Source organism: Procambarus clarkii, chromosome 35 (genome assembly GCF_040958095.1).
Source record: "Procambarus clarkii isolate CNS0578487 chromosome 35, FALCON_Pclarkii_2.0, whole genome shotgun sequence".
NCBI lineage: Eukaryota > Metazoa > Arthropoda > Malacostraca > Decapoda > Cambaridae > Procambarus > Procambarus clarkii.
In genome coordinates this window covers 23,945,054-23,966,448 of record NC_091184.1, presented here as the reverse complement: position 1 = coordinate 23,966,448, position 21,395 = coordinate 23,945,054, and the positions used below count along the sequence as shown (strand labels likewise).

The following is a 21,395-nucleotide window of genomic DNA, read 5'->3' as shown; positions in this document are numbered from 1 at the left end:
GCCCCCCCTCTACTGGCAGGGGGTAGGTGCTGGACCTGTAGCTCCAGCCCCCCTTTACTGGCAGGGGGTAGGTGCTGCACCTGTATCTCTTGCCCCTCACCTCTACTGGGAGGGGGTTGGTGCTGGACCTGTAGCTCCAGCCCCCCTCTACTGGCAGGGGGAAGGTGCTGGACCTGTAGCTCCACACCACCTCTACTGGCAGGGGGTTGGTGCTGGATCTGTAGCTCCAGCCCACCTCTACTGGAAGAGGGTTGGTGCTGGACCTGTAGCTCCAGCCCCCCTTTACTGGCAGGGGGTAGGTGCTGCACCTGTATCTCCTACCTCCCCCCTCTACTGGGAGGGGGTTGGTGCTTGACGTGTAGCTCCAGCCCCCCCTCTACTGGCAGGGTGTTGGTGCTGGACCTGTAGCTCCATCCCCCCCTCTACTGGCAGGGGGTTGGTGCTGGACCTGTAGCTCCAGCCCTCCTCTACTGGCTGGGGGTTGGAGCTGGACCTGTAGCTCTAGCCCCCTCTACTGGCAGGGGGTTGGTGCAGGATCTGTAGCTCCAGCCCCCTCTACTGGCAGGGGGTTGGTGCTGGACCTGTAGCTCTAGCCCCCTCTACTGGCAGGGGGTTGGTGTTGGACTTGTAGCTCCAGCCCTGCTCTATTGGCAGGGGGTTGGTGCTGGACCTGTAGCTCCAGCCCCACACTACTGGCAAGGGGTGGGTGCTGGACCTGTAGTTCCAGCCCCCCTCTACTGGCAGGGGGTTGGCGCTGCAACTGTAGCTCCAGCCCCCCCTCTACTGGCAGGGGGTCGGTGCAGGACCAGTAGCTCAAGCCCCCCCTCTACTGGCAGGGGGTTGGTGCTGGACCTGTAGCTCCAGCCCCCCCCCTCTACTGGCAGGGGGTTGGTGCTGGATCTGTAGCTCCAGCCCCCCCTGTACTGGCAGGGGATTGGTGCTGGACCTGTAGCTCCAGCCCCACTCTACTGACAGGGGGATGGTGCTGGACCTGTAGCTCCAGCCCCCCCCCCCTCTACTGGCAGGGGGTTGGTGCTGGACCTGCAGCTCCAGCCCCCCTCTACTGGCAGGAGGTTGGCCCTGGACCTGTAGCTCCAGCCTTCCCTCTACTGGCAGAGGGGTGGTGCTGGACCTGTAGCTCCAGCCCCCCTCTACTGGAAGAGGGTTGGTGCTGGACCTGTAGCTCCAGCCCCCCTCTACTGGCAGGGGGTTAGTACTTGACCAGTAGCTCCAGCCCCCCCCCCTCTACTGGCAGGGGGTTAGTACTTGACCAGTAGCTCCAGCCCCCCTCTACTGGCAGGGGGTTCATGCTGGACCTGTAGCTCCAGCCTCCCTCTACTGGCAGGGGGTTGGTGCTGGACCAGTAGCTCCAGCCCCCCCCCTCTACTGGCAGGGGGTTGGTGCTGGATCTGTAGCTCCAGCCCCCTCCCTCTACTGGGAGGGGGTTGGTGCTGGACGTGTAGCTCCACCCCACCTCTACTGGCAGGGGGTTGGTGCTGGACCTGTAGCTCCAGCCCCCCCTCTACTGGCAGGGGGTTGGTGCTGGACCTGTAGCTCCAGCCCACCTCTACTGGAAGAGGGATGGTGCTGGACCTATAGCTCCAGCCCCCCCTCTACTGGCAGGGGGTAGGTGCTGGACCTGTAGCTCCAGCCCCCCTTTACTGGCAAGGGGTAGCTGCTGATCTGTATCTCCTGCCCCCCCCTCTACTGGGAGGGGGTTGGTGCTTGACGTGTAGCTCCAGCCCCCCCTCTACTGGCAGGGGGTTGGTGCTGGACCTGTAGCTCCAGCCCCCCCCTCTACTGGCTGGGGGTTGGTGCTGGATCTGTAGCTCCAGCCCCCTCTACTGGCAGGGGGTTGGTGCTGGACCTGTAGCTCTAGCCCCATCTACTGGCAGGGGGTTGGTGCAGGATCTGTAGCTCCAGCCCCCTCTACTGGCAGGGGGTTGGTGCTGGACCTGTAGCTCTAGCCCCCTCTACTGGCAGTGGGTTGGTGTTGGACTTGTAGCTCCAGCCCTGCTCTATTGGCAGGGTGTTGGTGCTGGACCTGTAGCTCCAGCCCCACACTACTGGCAAGGGGTGGGTGCTGGACCTGTAGTTCCAGCCCCCTCTCTACTGGCAGGGGGTTGGTGCTGCACCTGTAGCTCTAGCCCCCCTCTACTGGCAGGGGGAGTTGGTGCTGGACCTGTAGCTCCTGCCCACCTCTACTGGCAGGGGGTTGGCGCTGGACCTGTAGCTCCAGCCCTCCTCAACTGGCAGGGGGTTGGTTCTGGACCTGTAACTCCAGCCCCCTTTACTGGCAGAGGGTTGGCCCTGGACCTGTAGCTCCAGCCTTCCCTCTACTGGCAGGGGGTTGGTGCTGGACCTGTAGCTCCAGCCCCCTCTACTGGCAGAGGGGTGGTGCTGGACCTGTTGCTCAAGCCCCCCTCTACTGGCTTAGGGTTGGCGCTGGACCTGTAGCTCCAGCCCTCCTCTACTGGCAGGGGGTTGGTGCTGGACCTGTAGCTCTAGCCCCCTCTACTGGCAGGGGGTTGGTGTTGGACTTGTAGCTCCAGCCCTGCTCTATTGGCAGGGGGTTGGTGCTGGACCTGTAGCTCCAGCCCCACACTACTAGCAAGGGGTGGGTGCTGGACCTGTAGTTCCAGCCCCCTCTCTACTGGCAGGTGGTTGGTGCTGCACCTGTAGCTCCAGTCCCCCTCTACTGGCCGGGGGTTGGTGCTGGACCTGTTGCTCCAGCCCAACTCTACTGGCAGGGGGAGTTGGTGCTGGACCTGTAGCTCCAGCCCCCCTCTACTGGCAGGGGGTTGGTGCTGGACCTGTTGCTCCAGCCCCCTCTCTACTGGCAGGGGATGCTGCTGGACCTGTAGCTCCAGCCCCCCTCTACTGGCAGGGGGTTGGTGCTGGACCAGTAGCTCCAGCCCCCCTCTACTGGCAGGGGGAGTTGGTGCTGGACCTGTAGCTCCAGCCCCCCTCTACTGGCAGGGGGAGTTGGTGCTGGACCAGTAGCTCCAGCCCCCTCCCCCCTACTGGCAGGTGGAGTTGGTGCTGGACCAGTAGCTCCAGCCCCCCTCTACTGGCAGGGGGTTGGAGTTGTACCTGTAGCTCCAGCCCCCTCCCACCTCTACTATCAGGGGGTTGGTGCTGGACCTGTAGCTCCAGCCCCCCTTTACTGGCAGTGGGTTGGTGCTGGACCTGTAGCTCCAGCCCCCCTTTACTGGCAGTGGGTTGGTGCTGGACCTGTAGCTCCAGCCCTCCTCTACTGGCAGGAGGTTGGTGCTGGATGTGTAGCTCCAGCCCCCCCTCTACTGGCAGGGGGTTGGTGCTGGACCTGTAGCTCCAGCCACCCTTTCCTGGCAGTGGGTTGGTGCTGGACCTGTAGCTCCAGCCCCCCTTTACTGGCAGTGGGTTGGTGCTGGACCTGTAGCTCCAGCCCCCCCCCCTCTACTGGCAGGGGGTTGGTGCTGGACCTGTAGCTCCAGGCCCCTCTACTGGCAGGGGTTGGTGCTTTACCTATAGCTCCTGCCCCCCCCCCCTCTATTGGCGGGGTGTTCGTGCTGGACCTTTAGCTCCAGCCCCCTTCTACTGGCAGGGGGGTGGGTGCTGGACCTATAGCTCCAGCCCCTCTCTACTGGCAGTGGGAGTTGGTGCTGGACCAGTAGTTTCATCCCCACTTCTACTGGCAGGGGGGTGGTGTTGTACCTGTTGCTCCAGCCCCCATCTACTGGCAGGGGATTGGTGCTGGACCTGTAGCTCCAGCGCTCCTTCTACTGGCAGGGGATTGGTGCTGGACCTGTAGCTCCAGCCCTCCTTCTACTGGGAGGGGTTTGGTGTTGTACCTATTGCTCCAGCCCCCGTCTACTGGCCGGGGGTTGGTGCTGGACCTGTAGCTCCAGCCCCCGCCCCCCATCCCTCTACTGGCATGGGGTTGGTGCTGGCGTTGTTGTGGAGTTCGTTGGCAATTTTAAGGCTTCAGTTTCTTCGTACCCAGCAGTGGTCTGATTTGGTTCGCTCTCTTACTGGATTCAACGTCCTCCCAGCGAGCACAAGAAATATTGCCGGAACAACCGTACACATCTTCAAGTGGAAACTAGATTGTTTCCCCTAAGGAGTGCTAGATCAACCGGGCTGTGGTGGATATGTGGGCCTGCGGGCCGCTCCAAGCAACAACCTAGTGGACCAAACTCTCTCAAGTCAAGCCACAACTTGTGGCTTGACTTGAGAGTAGAACAACTAGGGAGTAGAACAACTCCCAGAACCCCATCAACCAGGTATACTTTTTTGGAAAGGTTGGTGGAGTGTCACCCGCTCTCTGTGAGGGGGCCAGGATCGCGGGTTCAATCACCATGCAGGCCAGAAATGGTTAACATGTTTCCTGTTGCCTCTGTTCACCAACCAGTAAATATTTATCCAGGAGTTAGGCAACTATTGTGGATTGTATGTTAAGGAAAGTCAGTAGTTGACCTTGGGGAACCTCGATAAACCTAAGAACAGGCTTCCTCTCCTCAAAACGCAACTCAATAACTTGTGGTATGACCTATGAGAGAAAATAACAAACTTACTGTTAATTGCTTCTGGGGGATCTCTAAAGTGATTTCCTGAACTTTATCCATGATGCTGGAGGCTGAGTCTCCCAGGTGTACGGGGTCAGCTGTGGCACCTGTCTCTGTGGTCATCATCTCCAGGGCCTCCCTGATGGTCTCCTGCACCTGTCATTACCAACACAAACATTAATGGTGGAGGCTGAGTCTCCCAGGTGTACGGGGTTAGCTGTGGCACCTGTCTCTGTGGTCATCATCTCCAGGGCCTCCCTGATGGTCTCCTGCACCTGTCATTACCAACACAAACATTAATGGTGGAGGCTGAGTCTCCCAGGTGTACGGGGTTAGCTGTGGCACCTGTCTCTGTGGTCATCATCTCCAGGGCCTCCCTGATGGTCTCCTGCACCTGTCATTACCAACACAAACATTAATGGTGGAGGCTGAGTCTCCCAGGTGTACGGGGTTAGCTGTGGCACCTGTCTCTGTGGTCATCATCTCCAGGGCCTCCCTGATGGTCTCCTGCACCTGTCATTACCAACACAAACATTAATGGTGGAGGCTGAGTCTCCCAGGTGTACGGGGTCAGCTGTGGCACCTGTCTCTGTGGTCGTCATCTCCAGGGCCTCCCTGGTGGTCTCCTGCACCTGTCATTACCAACACAAACATTAATGATGGAACCTGGACTATAATGAAGCATCAGGTTCTGAGTAAAGTAACTGGACTATAATGAAGCATCAGGCCCTGAGTAAAGTAACTGGACTATAATGAAGCATCAGGCTCTGAGTAAAGTAACTGGACTATAATGAAGCATCAGGCTCTGAGTAAAGTAACTGGACTATAATGAAGCATCTGGCTCTGAGTAAAGTAACTGGACTATAATGAAGCATCAGGCTCTGAGTAAAGTAACTGGACTATAATGAAGCATCTGGCTCTGAGTAAAGTATCTGGACTATAATGAAGCATCTGGCACTGAGTAAAGTAACTGGACTATAATGAAGCATCTGGCTCTGAGTAAAGTAAATGGACTATAATGAAGCATCAGGCTCTGAGTAAAGTAACTGGACTATAATGAAGCATCAGGCTCTGAGTAAAGTAACTGGACTATAATGAAGCATCAGGCTCTGAGTAAAGTAACTGGACTATAATGAAGCATCTGGCTCTGAGTAAAGTGACTGGACTATAATGAAGCATCAGGCTCTGAGTAAAGTAACTGGACTATAATGAAGCATCTGGCTCTGAGTAAAGTAACTGGACTATAATGAAGCATCAGGCTCTGAGTAAAATAATTTCACAATATAAGTAATGGTGTTTCTCTACACTGACCACAGTGTAGAGAAACACCAAGATGACAGTTGACTTTATTAATAAAAATGTTTCCTATCTATAAAGTCAACTCTCATCTTGATGTGTCTCCATGTCAAAAGTGTTTATATAGAGGCCATACTACACTCAGTTGGGTGAGAACAATGTGACCTTCGGTAGTGTACCTTCACCGAGGTGTGGACAGTGTTGACATCTGGGAAGAGTTCCTGGCACTTCAGGAGCCAATCTTCTACCTTCATCTTGCACTCATCAGCTGTGTCTATGGTTGTGCCAACCTCCTGTGGGGTGTTGACTGTGTCGAGGCTCCCCAACATGGCCTGCAGCTGAGTCTTCCCTTCCTCTCCTTGTGTTGTCATATCCACCACACTGGTATCCTCCAGTTCCAAGAGCTTCATTGCTGACTTGTTCTGCTCTACCAGAGCATAGAGTCTGTCCTGGAGCTGGAGGCGGTGAGTCTTCCAGTCCCCCAGCTGCCCCCGGTACTCCCCCAGCTGGGACAGTACCTCTTCACAGCTAGTAATGAGGCTGCTGATGATGCTCTTCTGCTCCTGCACCAGGGAACGTAATGTCTTACTGATGCCTCTGGCGGGACCTTCATAAGGTTTTGCTGGCACTACTTCCTCAGTTGTTAGCTGGATATTTTTGAGTTTCCTAACAAAAGCCTCCACAGCATAGCTAATTGGGAACTGAGTAGCAGCTGTGGCAGTGTGCTCGGCACGGCAGCTGGGGCAGGTCAGCTGACCATTCTTGATAGCATTGTCAATACACTGGGAGCAGAATGTGTGGCCACATGGCAGTGTGCGAGGTCGTAGCTGATTGTCATCATAATCGTTAAAACACACTGAACATTCCTCTGGCTTGTTATCCTGTGGAAAAGAATATTTAGTTTGCTAGATGTATTTACATTTAAAACTAATATTACAGTACTTTATTTACTAATACAAATTACATAATATTTTTATACATTCTTTGCATTAGCTATTTCAAAGCAGGGTTAATATTACTGACAGATTAACACATTCACAGCAAGGCCAATATTTTTTATAAACATATCTCGGAGTATGGGATAATATATTTAGGTAACATATTGCAGCAGCAGGGCTGTTTGTAATCCATACCTGAGAGTGCAGACTAACAAAACCCATCCTTACTTTATTATGAATAATGGAAGGAAATGTATGTATCGTATGTGATAATGGGGGAAAGATCAAGTATTCTTAGTCTAAGTTGGACAATAAATACACTGTGGGTTACATCTTAACACATGGGTTTTATTGAACAACTCTGGGTTATTTTACACTTACTATGGGAACACACAATTACATTACAGGATTGTTGAGATTGAGTGATACTCTTCCCCAAACATAACCATGATGGATAAATTGACTATTGGTCTCACACAAATCTGGGCTTAGTTGATTTGGTGGTGATAAGACCACCAAATCTTATTTAATTTATAAACTAAGTACAGTATATATATATATATACTGTACTATATTATTTATTTCTCTGTATTATTATATATATATATATATATTATTATATATATTATATTATATATATTATTTATTTCTCTGTGGATTTTCCGCATAAAATGATCAGTGTTTTGTGATCGTCAATTGCATATATATATATATATATATATATATATATATATATATATATATATATATATATATATATATATATATATTATATATATATATATTTATATATTCCTTGCCCAAGATTACTATCCGAGTGCCGGCGGTGGGGTGGTTCAAATAGCCTCGGCTATCACCTCATTATGTCCGATCATGATGGTCAAGTGGATTAAGGCGTCTTGTACATACCAGTTGCGTTGCTCCTGGGAGTATGGGTTCGAGTCACTTGTGGGGTGTGAGTTTTCAGTTGCATATTGTCCTGGGGACCATTCAGGCTTGTTCGCATATATTTATATATTATATATATATATATATATATATATATATATATATATATATATATTATATATATATATATATATATATATATATATATATATATATATATATATATATATATATATATATATATATATATATATATACACACACAATGGGGCCTCGACTTCCGATGCTAATCCGTTCCCAGAGACGGATCGTAAGTCGAAGCGATTTTTCCCATAAGAAATAAAGGGAATTGAATTAATCCGTTCCCCACCCTCCAAAATATTAACATACAAATACATACTGAATATACATACATTTTATACTGAATACAATTTTTTTTCTAACTACAATACAGTACCAAAGTGTCTCTTACCTTTATGGAGGGCTCTTGATGGCGTATGGAAGATGGTGATGAGGGGGGAGGAGGAGAGTTGTACCTGTTTGGAAGGGGAGTCCCCTTCCATTATCACATCAGGCAGTGATGTTTTCTCTGGGGTACTCTCTCTCCTACGTTTTGTCTGAATACCACTAGAACCTGGTTATGATTCAGTGCTTGTTTGTCTCACTACAAATTTGTCAAGAGGCATTTGTTGTTCCCTTAATTTTAACATTTGTCTGTAATGATGCATCAGTGTCATTGAATAGGTTAAGGCAACGACCTACTGCAGCTTGATTTGGGCGAGTCGTTTCAGCAAAGGTTTGCAATTCTTCCCATGCTGCACACATTTTCTTAATTGTTGAGGAAGAGACATTCTGTACTCTTGTATCTGCTATATGCTCATCCTTACATGGGTTTTCATATGTTGAGCCTTACCACTGACTTTCCTGGGACTTATGGCAAGGTATATAATAATTACTTTAATGTTCAAAATGCAAAAAATCACCACAAAAGCGGAATTTCTTAAAGGCACAATCGTCACTAAGCGAGCAGCTGTAGTAAACTGAGGCAGGTCGGCCACGTGACTGGGAACCACTCGCTCTGTCGACCCGAACGTGTACCAACAAATATCGTAAGTCAACAACACCATCGGATGTCGAGTCGCATTTTTCGATGAAATTCACATCGTAACTCGAAATTATCGCAAGTAGGGGCAATCGTATGTCGAGGTGCCACTGTATATTATATATATATATATATATATATATATATATATATATATATATATATATATATATATATATATATATATATATATATATATATATATATATACACATATATATAAACACGGCAAATTCATTTGCCGTGTTGGAGGACGAGTGCTGTAGTGCGCCTGCAGCGAGGAAATCATCGAGGAACGGCGGAGCGCAGGCCCCTCAAGCTGCTCAGAAAGTTAGGGCGGTACCGAAGCGAATTTTGGTTGTGGGAGATTCCCAGGTGAAATATTTTGACAGAACGTTTTGTGCCAGAGATAGGGAGAACAGATTAAGGGTTTGCTATCCGGGAGCTGGAATTGGTGATATTGTTGAAAACATGAATGATATTATGACGGGAAATGGGAACAAACCCATTATTTGTATTAGTGCAGGGGGTAATGATGTTGGGCGAGTTATTGCTCAATCTCGTGCGGCTAGAATTGCCGCTAATCCCTCTAAGAAGAAGTTGCGAACTGGACACCAATTGCTGGAGATCCGTCGACTAGTTAATAGGCCAGAGTCTCGTTCGTTATCGGAATTAACCAGACAAATCGCTCCAACTAAGAACGGCCATGCACCATGCACCATATATATATATATATATATTTATATATATATATATAGCGGGCAGAGTGTATCGTGATCTGGTCTGTACTCCTCTTGACATACCAGAAAACATTCTAAGGAAACTACTCCAAGCTTGTACTAAAGAGGCATCCTTCTTGAGCCTGGATGGGCACATGTATAAGCAAGTAGATGGGGTCGCCATGGGTTCTCCCCTAGGTGCCCTGTTTGCGAACTTCTACATGGGGACCATCGAACAAAAGGTCTTCGTTGACATGAACTTGAAACCGGCCATATACTGCAGGTATGTTGACGACATTTTTACTCAGGTACCTGAGGTCAGACATTTGCAGGAGCTGAATGAGGCATTTGAGCGGAATTCTGTGTTGCATTTCACCTACGAGATGGAGAAGGATGGGAAGCTGCCCTTTCTAGATCTAACAGTCATGGAAAGGAGCGGAGGTTTCCACACTGCAGTCTACACTAGAGAAACAAACATAGGAATGTGCCTCAATGCCAATAGTGACTGCCCAGACAGGTACAAGAGGAGTGTTGTTAACGCTTATGTCTACCGTGCTCTCAGCCACAGCTCAGGATGGAAGCAAGTCGATGAAGAACTTTGTAGGCTAAGGCAGGTCCTAGTCAACAACGGCTTCTCCAATGGTTTCATTGAAGACATCATAAGAAGGAAAGTGAAATGCCATGCAACCTCTGAAGAGACAACTAACACAACACCTGTACCCCCTATTAGACTATTTTACAGGAACTTCTTTTCCACAGCTCATAAAACGCAGGAAAGGGTCCTGAAAGATATTGTTAATAGAAACGTTACCCCTACAGACAAAAATCAGAAGATACAATTGACGATTTACTATAAAACCAAGAAAACTGCTAACCTACTCATGAGAAACTCTCCAGACACAAAGCAGAACGCTTTGAAAGAGACCAATGTCGTCTATGCCTTCAAATGCCCACTTAGGGACTGTAAGCCTCAAAGAACTTAGTAGATGTTGATATCTGCGAGGCACTACACATTAAGAAGTCAACACCAGCAATCAACAGCCAATTAATGCACAACTATATTCTACCCACTTCAAGACTCCGCACCAATATAGAAGCATCAAGAAATATGGGCCAATAGGCCGTTTGCATTTACTTCCATTCTTCCCCTTTAACTTTACCCAATATTTCGTGTTCTATCTTGTGTTGAAAGTTTGTTTACACCTCATCCAAAACTGTTGTAACATATCACCTCACCCAAATGCAGGTATATAAAATGAAAAGCCATTTGAATTATAGCATAGTAAGAAATCTGTTTAGTGTTTGCAGGTTATAGTTGTGTGTGTGTAAACTAAAGTCTTTGAAAATGTAATAAGTTATTACGAAACGCGTTCAAGTGTGGCGTCAGACTAGAAATAAAAATGAATTTTGGAGAACTGATTTTTCAATTACCATCGACAGTGAAAAGAAACATAAGAAATATTGAGAAAATTTGTGTTAGAATTATTAATCTTATTTTTTCGGTCATATTTAATAATATATGTCTACAGGAAAGAATGCTACCAAAATATATTTATATATATATATATATATATATATATATATATATATATATATATATATATATATATATATATATATATATATAATATATATATATATATATATATATATATATATATATATATATATATATATATATATATATAAATATTAGTATATTTTGGTAGCATTCTTTCCTGTAGACATATATTATTAAATATGACCGAAAAAATAAGATTAATAATTCTAACACAAATTTTCTCAATATTTTGGCAGTCTCCGTGGTGTAGTGGTAAGACACTCGCCTGGCGTTCCGCGAGCGCAATGTCATGGGTTCGTATCCTGGCCGGGGAGGATTTACTGGGCGCAATTCCTTAACTGTAGCCTCTGTTTAACGCAACAGTAAAATGTGTACTTGGATGAAAAAACGATTCTTCGCGGCAGGGGATCGTATTCCAGGGACCATAGGATTAAGGACTTGCCCGAAACGCTACGCGTACTAGTGGCTGTACAAGAATGTAACAACTCTTGTATATTAGTATATTTTGGTAGCAGTCTTTCCTGTAGACATATATTATTAAATATGACCGAAAAAGTAAGATTAATAATTCTAACACGAATTTTCTCTATCTTTCTTACATTTCTTTTCACTGTTGATGGTAATTCAAAGATCAATTCTCCAAAATTCATTTTTATTTCTAGTCTGACGCGACACTTGAGCGCGTTTTGTAAAACTTATTACATTTTCAAAGACTTTAGTTTACAAACACACAACTGAAACTGAAGAGAGCTTACACATCTTCGACGTTTATATCTACATTTGGGTGAGGTGGAGGAGGTGAAAAAACGAACTTTCAACAATGGGTATTCAATGGGTATTAAATTCCAACACAAGACAGAACACGAAACAATGGGTATTGAATGGAAGTAATTGTAGAAAGCCTATTGGTCCATATTTCTTGATGCTTCTATATTGGAGTGGAGTCTTCAAGTGGGTAGAATATAGTTGTGCATTAATTGGCTGTTGATTGCTGGTGTTGACTTCTTGATGTGTAGTGCTTCGCAGACGTCAAGCCGCCTGCTATCACTGTATCTATCGATGATTATCAAACACAGAAATCATCGATAGATACAGCGATAGCAGGCGGCTTGACATGTGAACACGTTTCGTAATAAATTATTACATTTTCAAAGACTTTAGTTTACACACACACAACTAACTTGCAAACACTAAACAGAGTTTAACCCTTAAACTGCTCATGGTGTATACATACGCCCTGAGTAACATGTCCCACGGTGCGCATGGCGAATATATATGCCATAGGGAGCCAGGCCAGATTCAAATGGACCGCGGCTACACGGGGTTCACAGTAACTTCCTCAGGGCTCTTGTAAACAGACGCCATTTTAAAAAAAAATCGTGGGCAATATTCTCAGGTGTAAGAGGCACAGTACTGTTGGAGGAACCAAGGCCGGCGCATGCAGCATGAGCGAACAGCATTGCTGTTCAGCTTGTGACCACAGCATCGCCGAAAAATGTCAAAATATATAATTGTTATTATTTAGCGATGACAATATCACAGATAACCCATGACTGTGATATAAATAACCAGGGTTGTGATAATGGCAGGATTCTTGTAATAATTAGCGCTGTGGGAAGAGTGATGCTGAGAGACGGAGGGAGACAGCATCGTTTACTGTGTGGCCACCTGTTATTGTTTGCATTCACCATACCAGGTCAGTGGTTCTCTATGGTGAACACAAATGTAGATACTTATATATAATGTGTGTATTAGTGTAATAACAGCAAAAGGATTATGCTGGGAGGAGCCATTTGGGTGACGGAGGTGACGTCGTCTGCACGATTTGTCTAGCTGTTTAGAGGGTGGCCACTATGCTCTTTGGGCGCACTACAAGCTTAGGTGTACAGTTACGGTGCATAAAACATGTAGATACTTATATATAATATGTGTATATAGGGTAATAACACTGCAAACAGTATTGTTGGGGGAGAAAGTTTAGTGCGTGTGACCTTGAAAGAGTGAGGGAGCCGCCAGCCGCCATCTGTGTATAGCGACGACTCTTAGTGCCTGAACTAACTATATCAGCTTAGCTTTACAGTTGTGGTGAACAAAATATATACATACTTATATATAACGTCTGTATATAGTGTAATAACACCACAAATGGTATTGTTGGGGGGAAGAAAATTTAGTGATTGTGTTGAGGGAGTGGCAGCGAGTGGCTGGCTGGTGTGTGGCGGTAACTCTTCGTTGCTTTTCGACTCTCAATACCAACTTAGTGATTCGTTATGGTGACCAAAACATGCAGATACTTATATATAACCTGTGTATAGAGTGTAATAGCAGCAAAACTATTTGTTTATCGTTTTATAAACATAATTGAATCACTAATATGCACATCATACTTTTGAGTATAGCGATTATTCATCACTTTTATTATATAAATATATTACAATAGACACTACTGAATAATATTACTGCAAAAAAACTAAGAAAAAATAAATCGAAGACATTGAAACAATTAGGTAATAATATCTTTGTGGCAACTCCCACCTGTCAGCGCGGGTGACGCTGACCGGGTCTGACGACCGCTCTGTCAACGCCCACTTTTTGCCAGACTTCCTCGGTCAATTGCGCCCAAAATATGTCACCTACGATTTTTTTTTTTTCCCGTGCTCAGGGGACACAAATTAACATGTCTAGAAGAGGGAAAAAAAATTTTGAATTCTTTTTTTCTTGCGCACAGGGGTGTAAATGTCCCCAGGACCCCTGAGCAGTGTAAGGGTTAAACAGCTTTGATTTTATACCTGCATTTGGGTGAGGTGATGTTACAACAGTTTTGCATGAGGTGAAAACAAATTTTCAACACAAGACAGAACACGAAACAATGGGTATAATATTTTGTAAGTTAAAAGGAAGAATGTAAGTAACTGCAGTGGGCCTATTGGCCCATATTTCTTGATGCTTCTATATTGGTGCGGAGTCTTGAAGTGGGTAGAATATAGTTGTGCATTAATTGGCTGTTGATTGCTGGTATCGACTTCTTAATGTGTAGTGCCTCGCAGATATCAGGCCGCCTGCTATCGCTGTATCTATCGATGATTTCCGTGTTTTTTTATAAGACTTCTCTGGTGATGGTCTGGTTGTGGGAAGAGATTATATGTTCCTTAATGGAGCCCTGTTGCTTATGCATCGTTAACGATGCATAAGCCATTCTATAGGCCATTGCTCCCCTTGCCTCTCTGAGGGGGCCAGGTTCTGGCCGTGGTCCCCGGTAGGCCCTAGAACTCCATACACATGACTGATGCCAAAGTCTGACATTAGCATATCAGCCTGGTAAAGCTCCGGGGAGCCTCCGGGTCTCACCCAGAAAATGGCGTTTCATTACATTCAACGCTGGTTTTTTCCAATATTTTGAATATAACACTTGTCAATGATACAGGTCTATATTTGATGGGATCTTCCCTGCTGCCACTGCTGTAGATTGCTGCTGCCTCTAATATCAACAGGGAATCTGAAATAGGTAGTACAGTGAATATCAACCTTGTAGTGCAAACATTTGTTCTGTGTTAGCCTTTTTCCACACATCTGCTAGGACTCCTGTTCACGGGGATGCCTGAAAAAATCTGTTAAGTGGATGTTACGGCCCTCTCGGGACGCAACGGGGTCCTTACTCTGATGTTGTTATAGGAAGTTGTATCCGACCCCAAGCCAGTAGTGGCTTTCAAGGGATGTGAACCGTGACGCAAGAAACTTAAAGGGGGAAGGGAAAGAAAGTTAAGAACTTAATATAATATAATGATTTCCAACACCAATAAATAATATATAAAAGTTACACAGGGGGAGGGGTATTAACACTTATTTACAGGGGAAAATACACTGTAGTCTTCTGCTGAAGACTCTGGTGCAAAACTCTCGGTGCTGAGTCCTCGGTGCTTCTTCGTGGCCTCACAACAAATTCTTCTGAGAAGTTGAGCCTACCCTGGCCACAGGTCAGCCAAAACACAGGTCCACTGGGGGCACCGCCGTGGAGGCCGTCAACAACAAATCCAGCCGGTCTGCTGGCAGGTTCCGGACTCACAACGCTGGTCAGGCCACTCCACGAACGATATAAGGGGAACGCCCTAGACAGGAGCCTCGTGTGACACCACAAATCACTCTCCTGTCCTCGATACCCCAGTGGATGATCGTCTCCAACAGTTGGTCCCGGGTAATCCTTTCACTGCCACTCCACTGGCAGGCTAACACACCACAGTGTTCTTCCGGGGGAACGACTTCACAACTGCTGCAGCAAAGTACAAGGTATGGAGACGGCTGCCTCGGGTAGACTGACTCAACTCCCATCACAACAGTCCCAGGTCGACTCTGTAAGCAGACACGTCATCAATAACTGGGACACACTAAGGCACCTCACTTACAGGCTCAGACACAAACGCCCACCTATCCACTCCATAGATGGCGCTGGTGTCTGAGCACCACCTCACCAGAGGTCAGCAGCGGCTGTGTTGAGCGCTGCACAGGACTGGAAACTGGCCCTTGTGGCCAATATACGTCGTCCTCACCAGGTGTCGTCGTCCGTTTGGAGGGGGTTTCGGGAGCTGACCCACAGATGGCGCGGTTGTCACTGCTCCGTGCTCGGACGTCGGATCTGGGTTCGTAACACCTCCCCACCAAAAAGAATTTGGTTTGGGGTTCTATAAAAAGAAACACAGACCAAATTAGTATGGCGACACAACTCCAAATGGACTCACTTACTCTATGAACTGGAATGGCGAGGCTGTCTTGTCCACAGAACTGTACTACGGAGAAACCCTGGCACAAAGGGAACTTGAAAATGGCAGGCGATGTCCTGCCTGGCGTAACCTTCCACGTCTCCACAGCGATGTCAAACAGGGGCATCATCTCACACCTTTCGAGTAAGGATCGGTGTAGACACGATCTGGGGCGACTCGACACTTCCCTATGTCGTGGCACCGATGATGGCTGATCACAGACGGCATTTCTGGTACCGGTCCGATGGTCCTTCAGGGAGACAGGAACCTGGAATACAGGGGTCTGATAATTCAGAGTGATAGCGACAATGGGTAAGTCAATACTTACTGCATACACCTCTACTAGGCTTACACCTAGTTTCAACAGGGCTGCTTGCACACCGAAGATGGCATTCGCTCTGCCCACGTCAGGTCGACCAACGTTCCGTATAACGCTGTATTGAGGCTCAGCAATCACGCGGGGGGTGTCAACCTGTCGGAAACAGTCACTCATATTATCATTTCTCGTATCTCCTGTATCAACTATTACTTTCCAGGTCCCTTCGTCGACTGCAACACTTGCAGTGCAAATCTCCAATCCCTGGGATCTCTTCACGATGTTCAAGGGAGCCATCATCCGTCGGGTCGTCCACTGGTCCTTACTGAGAACACCGAGAACACATACGAGAACACAACAAAATACCGCTAAGAAACATTTGGTTACCTGAGGGATAAGCTTCCTGAGCCTGTCATGTCCATAGCAGGCTATATCCACTAGCCTGGTTTGGACCACTAGACCTTTCGAACACACCTCACATACCTCTGACGTCTGGGGAATCTCTGGCTGGTTCAATACACGCTGTAACTTGCCATACCGCAAGCACACCTCCGCCTTCGCTCCAGACTCGTTGGTATCCGTGGGTGCCTGCACACAAGGCCTCTCTTCTAGCTCAGGTACTTCTGCCATCGTAACCTCATGTTCCTTGTCGAGAGAAGAATCAGGAGACACTGCTAGATAGCTGTCAATCTGCGGGTGAGAGGACAAATTAGACATGTTCAAATCCGGGTCTGTCTTTACCTGGACATTACCACGGCCCGTCGTTACCTCAGACCTTGCTGTTCTGGCTGACTCGTCCGCTATCTTGGGATGATTGGTGCTCCAATCGGTCACCAAGTCATTGGCTAGTACCACGTCAATCCCAGCCACAGGGAGGGTATCGACTACTGCCAACGCACATGTGCCGCTGAAGTAAGGCGAGTCGAGATGTACCGTCACTAAGGGGGCGATGTACTGCGTCCTAGGAAACCCAACCAGGACAACCTTTTGTCTCACATCCACACTTACTCCCTCGGGTAACGAGCTCTTCACGATCAGGGACTGGGCTGCTCCACTATCTCTGAGCACTACTACAGATCTACCAGTATGATCACGCGATACATACCCGCCTGAAGTGTGAGGGGAAAACAATCTGGGTTCTTCCTGCGTAGTCGTCGACTGGCTTCCTGCTGGTGGGGTAACAGCTCATCATCATTACCTCCCTACGTACGCTGCCACCTCTTCTGCCTCGGCACCTAGCAGCTACATGCCCCTTCTGCCCACAAGTAGCACACCATATTCCTCCTTGGACTACGGTGTTTCGGACTACTAGGACTAGTCCTTCGAGGGCTACTTGGGGGCGTCTTCTTAGCACTTTGTGGGACGGGTCTTTCCTCTTCGTCATGAGGTCTGTCAAACCGGCGCTGGTAATTCCTTGGGACGTACTTAGCAGACGGCCTATGAGTCAGGATGTACTCTTCAGCCATGGTGGCTGCTGCACTCAAGGTCTCTACCTGCTGTTCCTCTAAGTACGTCTTCAGGTCTCCAGACAAACAATCCTTGAAGTCCTCGAGCAGAATCAGCTGCTCGAGGTCTTCCTTGGTCTCCACCTTCCGAGAGGCACACCATTCTTGAAAAAGTCGCTCCTTGATGGTGGCGAATTCGGTGAAAGTGTGCTCCGAGGTCTTCTTCAGGTTTCTAAACTTCTGTCTATATGCCTCAGGTACCAATTGGTACGCCATGAGCACAACCTTCTTCACCTTGTCGTAATCGCCGGAGTCGTCAAGGGATAACGTAGAATAGGCGATTTGGGCCTTCCCAGTCAAGACTGACTGTATCATGATGGCCCAATTCTCCCTTGGCCACTCCAAAGAGGCAGCGACTTTCTCGAAGGCTGCAAAGAACTTCGAGACTTCCCTCTCATTGAATTTGGGGACCATTTTGATGTTTCTTACCGGATCGAAACCGCTGGTGTCCGTTGTTGGCCTCCGACCACCGCCTAATCATAATACTTCTAGTTCATGTTGTCTCTGTCTTTCGTTTTCTTCTCTCTCTCGCTGTTCTCTTTCTCGTTTCTCTTCTCTTTCTCGCTCTTCTCTTTCTCTTTCTCGTTCTTCCCTTTCTCTTTCTCGTTCTTCTCTTCTTTCTTCTCTTTCTAATTCTAAACGCCTCATCGCCAATTCTTTTTCTTTCATCTCCATTTCTTTATCTTTTAATTCTCGTTCTAATTCTAACTTCTTCCACTCTATCTCACGATTGATCTCTAGGGCACGCATTTTGACTGTTAGGAAGCTGATATTAAGCTCACCTGCATCACTGTCAACGTCGCTGCCCTTATCTTCCTTTTCCGTGGAAGCTATTTCCTCACCTTCCTTTGTACTAGGAGCCCCGCCTTCCTGTTTCTCTTCTGCCTTCAGGTGCCGGTGAACCTTGGACAAGATCTCCACACGGGAATCACTGGCACGGATCTTGATCTCCAGGTAGGCGCTCACTAGTACAAGTTCCAGTTTGCTCAGATACTTTAATCTGGCAAGACAGTCCTCTCTGTTCAGAAAAGCCTGAACGTCGTCCAGATCATCGATGGTAGCTTTTTCTGCCATTGTCACAGATGGAACACTCAACTAGCACTTAACACACCGCTTTCACGTTAGCACTTCACACACCGAGTACTGTTCTACGTCAATATTGCACTTTATCGCACCAAACACTGCACTTGCCAATATTGCACGTAATTACTTCGGGCACCGCACTACCCAATATTGCACTGAATCACAGTGAACACTTCGCTCTACAATATTGCACCGAATCACTGAGCACCGCACTAGTCAATATTGCACTTAATCGCTTAGTCACAGCGAGCACCGCACTGCACAATATTGCACTTAGTCACTCTTGAGCACCGCACAGGACGTATAACGTCGCAATCGTCACACACAGGGGGAATTATATACAGGGATTACGCCACTTCACCACCCCTGTCAAACGTACTTAACAAGGGGACGGATCCCGCTGGGGATGCCAATTATGTTACGGCCCTCTCGGGACGCAACGGGGTCCTTACTCTGATGTTGTTAGAGGAAGTTGTATCCGACCCCAAGCCAGTAGTGGCTTTCAAGGGATGTGATCCGTGACGCAAGAAACTTAAAGGGGGAAGGGAAAGAAAGTTAAGAACTTAATATAATATAATGATTTCCAACACCAATAAATAATATATAAAAGTTACACAGGGGGAGGGGTATTAACACTTATTTACAGGGGAAAATACACTGTAGTCTTCTGCTGAAGACTCTGGTGCAAAACTCTCGGTGCTTCTTCGTGGCCTCACAACGAATTCTTCTGAGAAGTTGAGCCTACCCTGGCCACAGGTCAGCCAAAACACAGGTCCACTGGGGGCACCGCCGTGGAGGCCGTCAACCACAAATTCAGCCGGTCTGCTGGCAGGTTCCGGACCCACAACGTTGGTCAGGCCACTCCACGAACGATATAAGGGGAACGCCCTAGACAGGAGCCTCGTGTGACACCACAAATCACTCTCCTGTCCTCGATACCCCAGTGGATGATCGTCTCCAACAGTTGGTCCCGGGTAATCCTTTCACTGCCACTCCACTGGCAGGCTAACACACCACAGTGTTCTTCCGGGGGGACGACTTCACAACTGCTGCAGCAAAGTACAAGGTATGGAGACGGCTGCCTCGGGTAGACTGACTCAACTCCCATCACAACAGTCCCAGGTCGACTCTGTAAGCAGACACGTCATCAATAACTGGGACACACTAAGGCACCTCACTTACAGGCTCAGACACAAACGCCCACCTATCCACTCCATAGATGGCGCTGGTGTCTGAGCACCACCTCACCAGAGGTCAGCAGCGGCTGTGTTGAGCGCTGCACAGGACTGGAAACTGGCCCTTGTGGCCAATATACGTCGTCCTCACCAGGTGTCGTCGTCCGTTTGGAGGGGGTTTCGGAAGCTGACCCACAGATGGCGCAGTTGTCACTGCTCCGTGCTCGGACGTCGGATCCGGGTTCGTAACAGTGGAATGCTGAGCTCAAGTGCACATTCTCTCAAAACCCATGGTGAAACTCCATCTGGACCAAATGCTTTGTTCTTACTTAGCTCCTTTGGCATTTTTTTCACTTTATATTCAGACACCTCTATGAAATGTGAGAAATCTTTAAAGAATTCGGATAAAGAAAGAGATCTAGAAGTGGTTCTAGATAAAAAGCTATCACCTGAGGACCACATAAAGAACATTGTATGAAGAGCCAATGCTACACTTTCTAACTTCAGAATTGCTTTTAAATACATGGATGGCAAAATACTAAAGAAATTATTCACAACTATTGTCAGACTAAAGCTGGAATATGCAGTGGTTGTATGGTGCCCATATCTTAAGCAGCACATCAACAAACTGGAAAAGGTGCAGAGACATGCAACTACTGTAATTTACTCGTGGAAAATAGTAGAGCGGCTGGTCCCAAATCTGCACACAGAAATAATATCATTTGAGACCGGAAGGTATGGCAGCATGTGCAGAATACCCCCGTTGAAGAGCAGAGGTTCAATAGGTACTCTGAGAGAACTCTGTCAACATCAGAGGCCCGATACTGTTCAACACGCTTCCACTAAATATAAGAGGCATAACTGGCCGACCCCTCACAATGTTCAAGAGAGAACTCAATAAGCACCTCCAAATGATACCTGATTAACCAGGCTGTGATTTATACGTCAGGCTGGGAGTAGCCGCATTCAACAGCCTGGTTGACCAATCCAGCAACGAGGAGGCCTGGTCGACGACCGGGCAGCAGGGATGCTAAGCCCAGAAAACACCTCAAGGTAGCCTTAAGGCAAGGCTAAAAGTTTTGTGAAGAAATGTTTGCACTGCAAGGTTGATATTCACTATGTCACCTATTTCAAACTCCCAGTTGATATTAGAGGCAGCAGCAATACAGTTGCTTTTACAAGTTTCATTGTGTAGCCCAAGGCTTATCTTCATTGTATCTAGAGGCGGTTTACCTGCTTGATGGGGTTCTGGGAGTTGTTCTACTCCTCCTTCTACTCTACTGGAAGTACTTGAGGAGTACTCTCTACTCCTCAAACTCTGACTTGTGAGAGTTTGGTCCACCAGGCTGTTGCTTGGAGTGGCTCACATACCCACCACAGCCCGGTTGGTCCAGCACTCCTTGGAGAAACCTATCTAGTTTTCTCTTGAAGATGTCCACGGTTGTCCCAGCAATATTTCTTATGCTTGCCAGGAGAATGTTGAACAACAGCGGACCACTGATGTTTATACA

At 47.4% G+C, this 21,395-nt stretch overlaps 1 protein-coding gene across 1 annotated transcript in view; it reads right to left on the bottom strand.

Annotated features, from left to right (window-relative positions):
• Positions 1-5,797: 5,797 nt before the first annotated feature.
• The window catches only part of LOC138371271 (tripartite motif containing 13-like), a 51,311-nt gene continuing 35,713 nt past the window's right edge, over positions 5,798-21,395 (bottom strand). Inside the window, exon 3 of the mRNA XM_069336070.1 lies at positions 5,798-6,724. Within this exon, the coding sequence (XP_069192171.1) occupies positions 5,963-6,724 (762 nt within the window). The 3' untranslated portion in view covers positions 5,798-5,962. The remainder of the gene's footprint in view (positions 6,725-21,395) is intronic.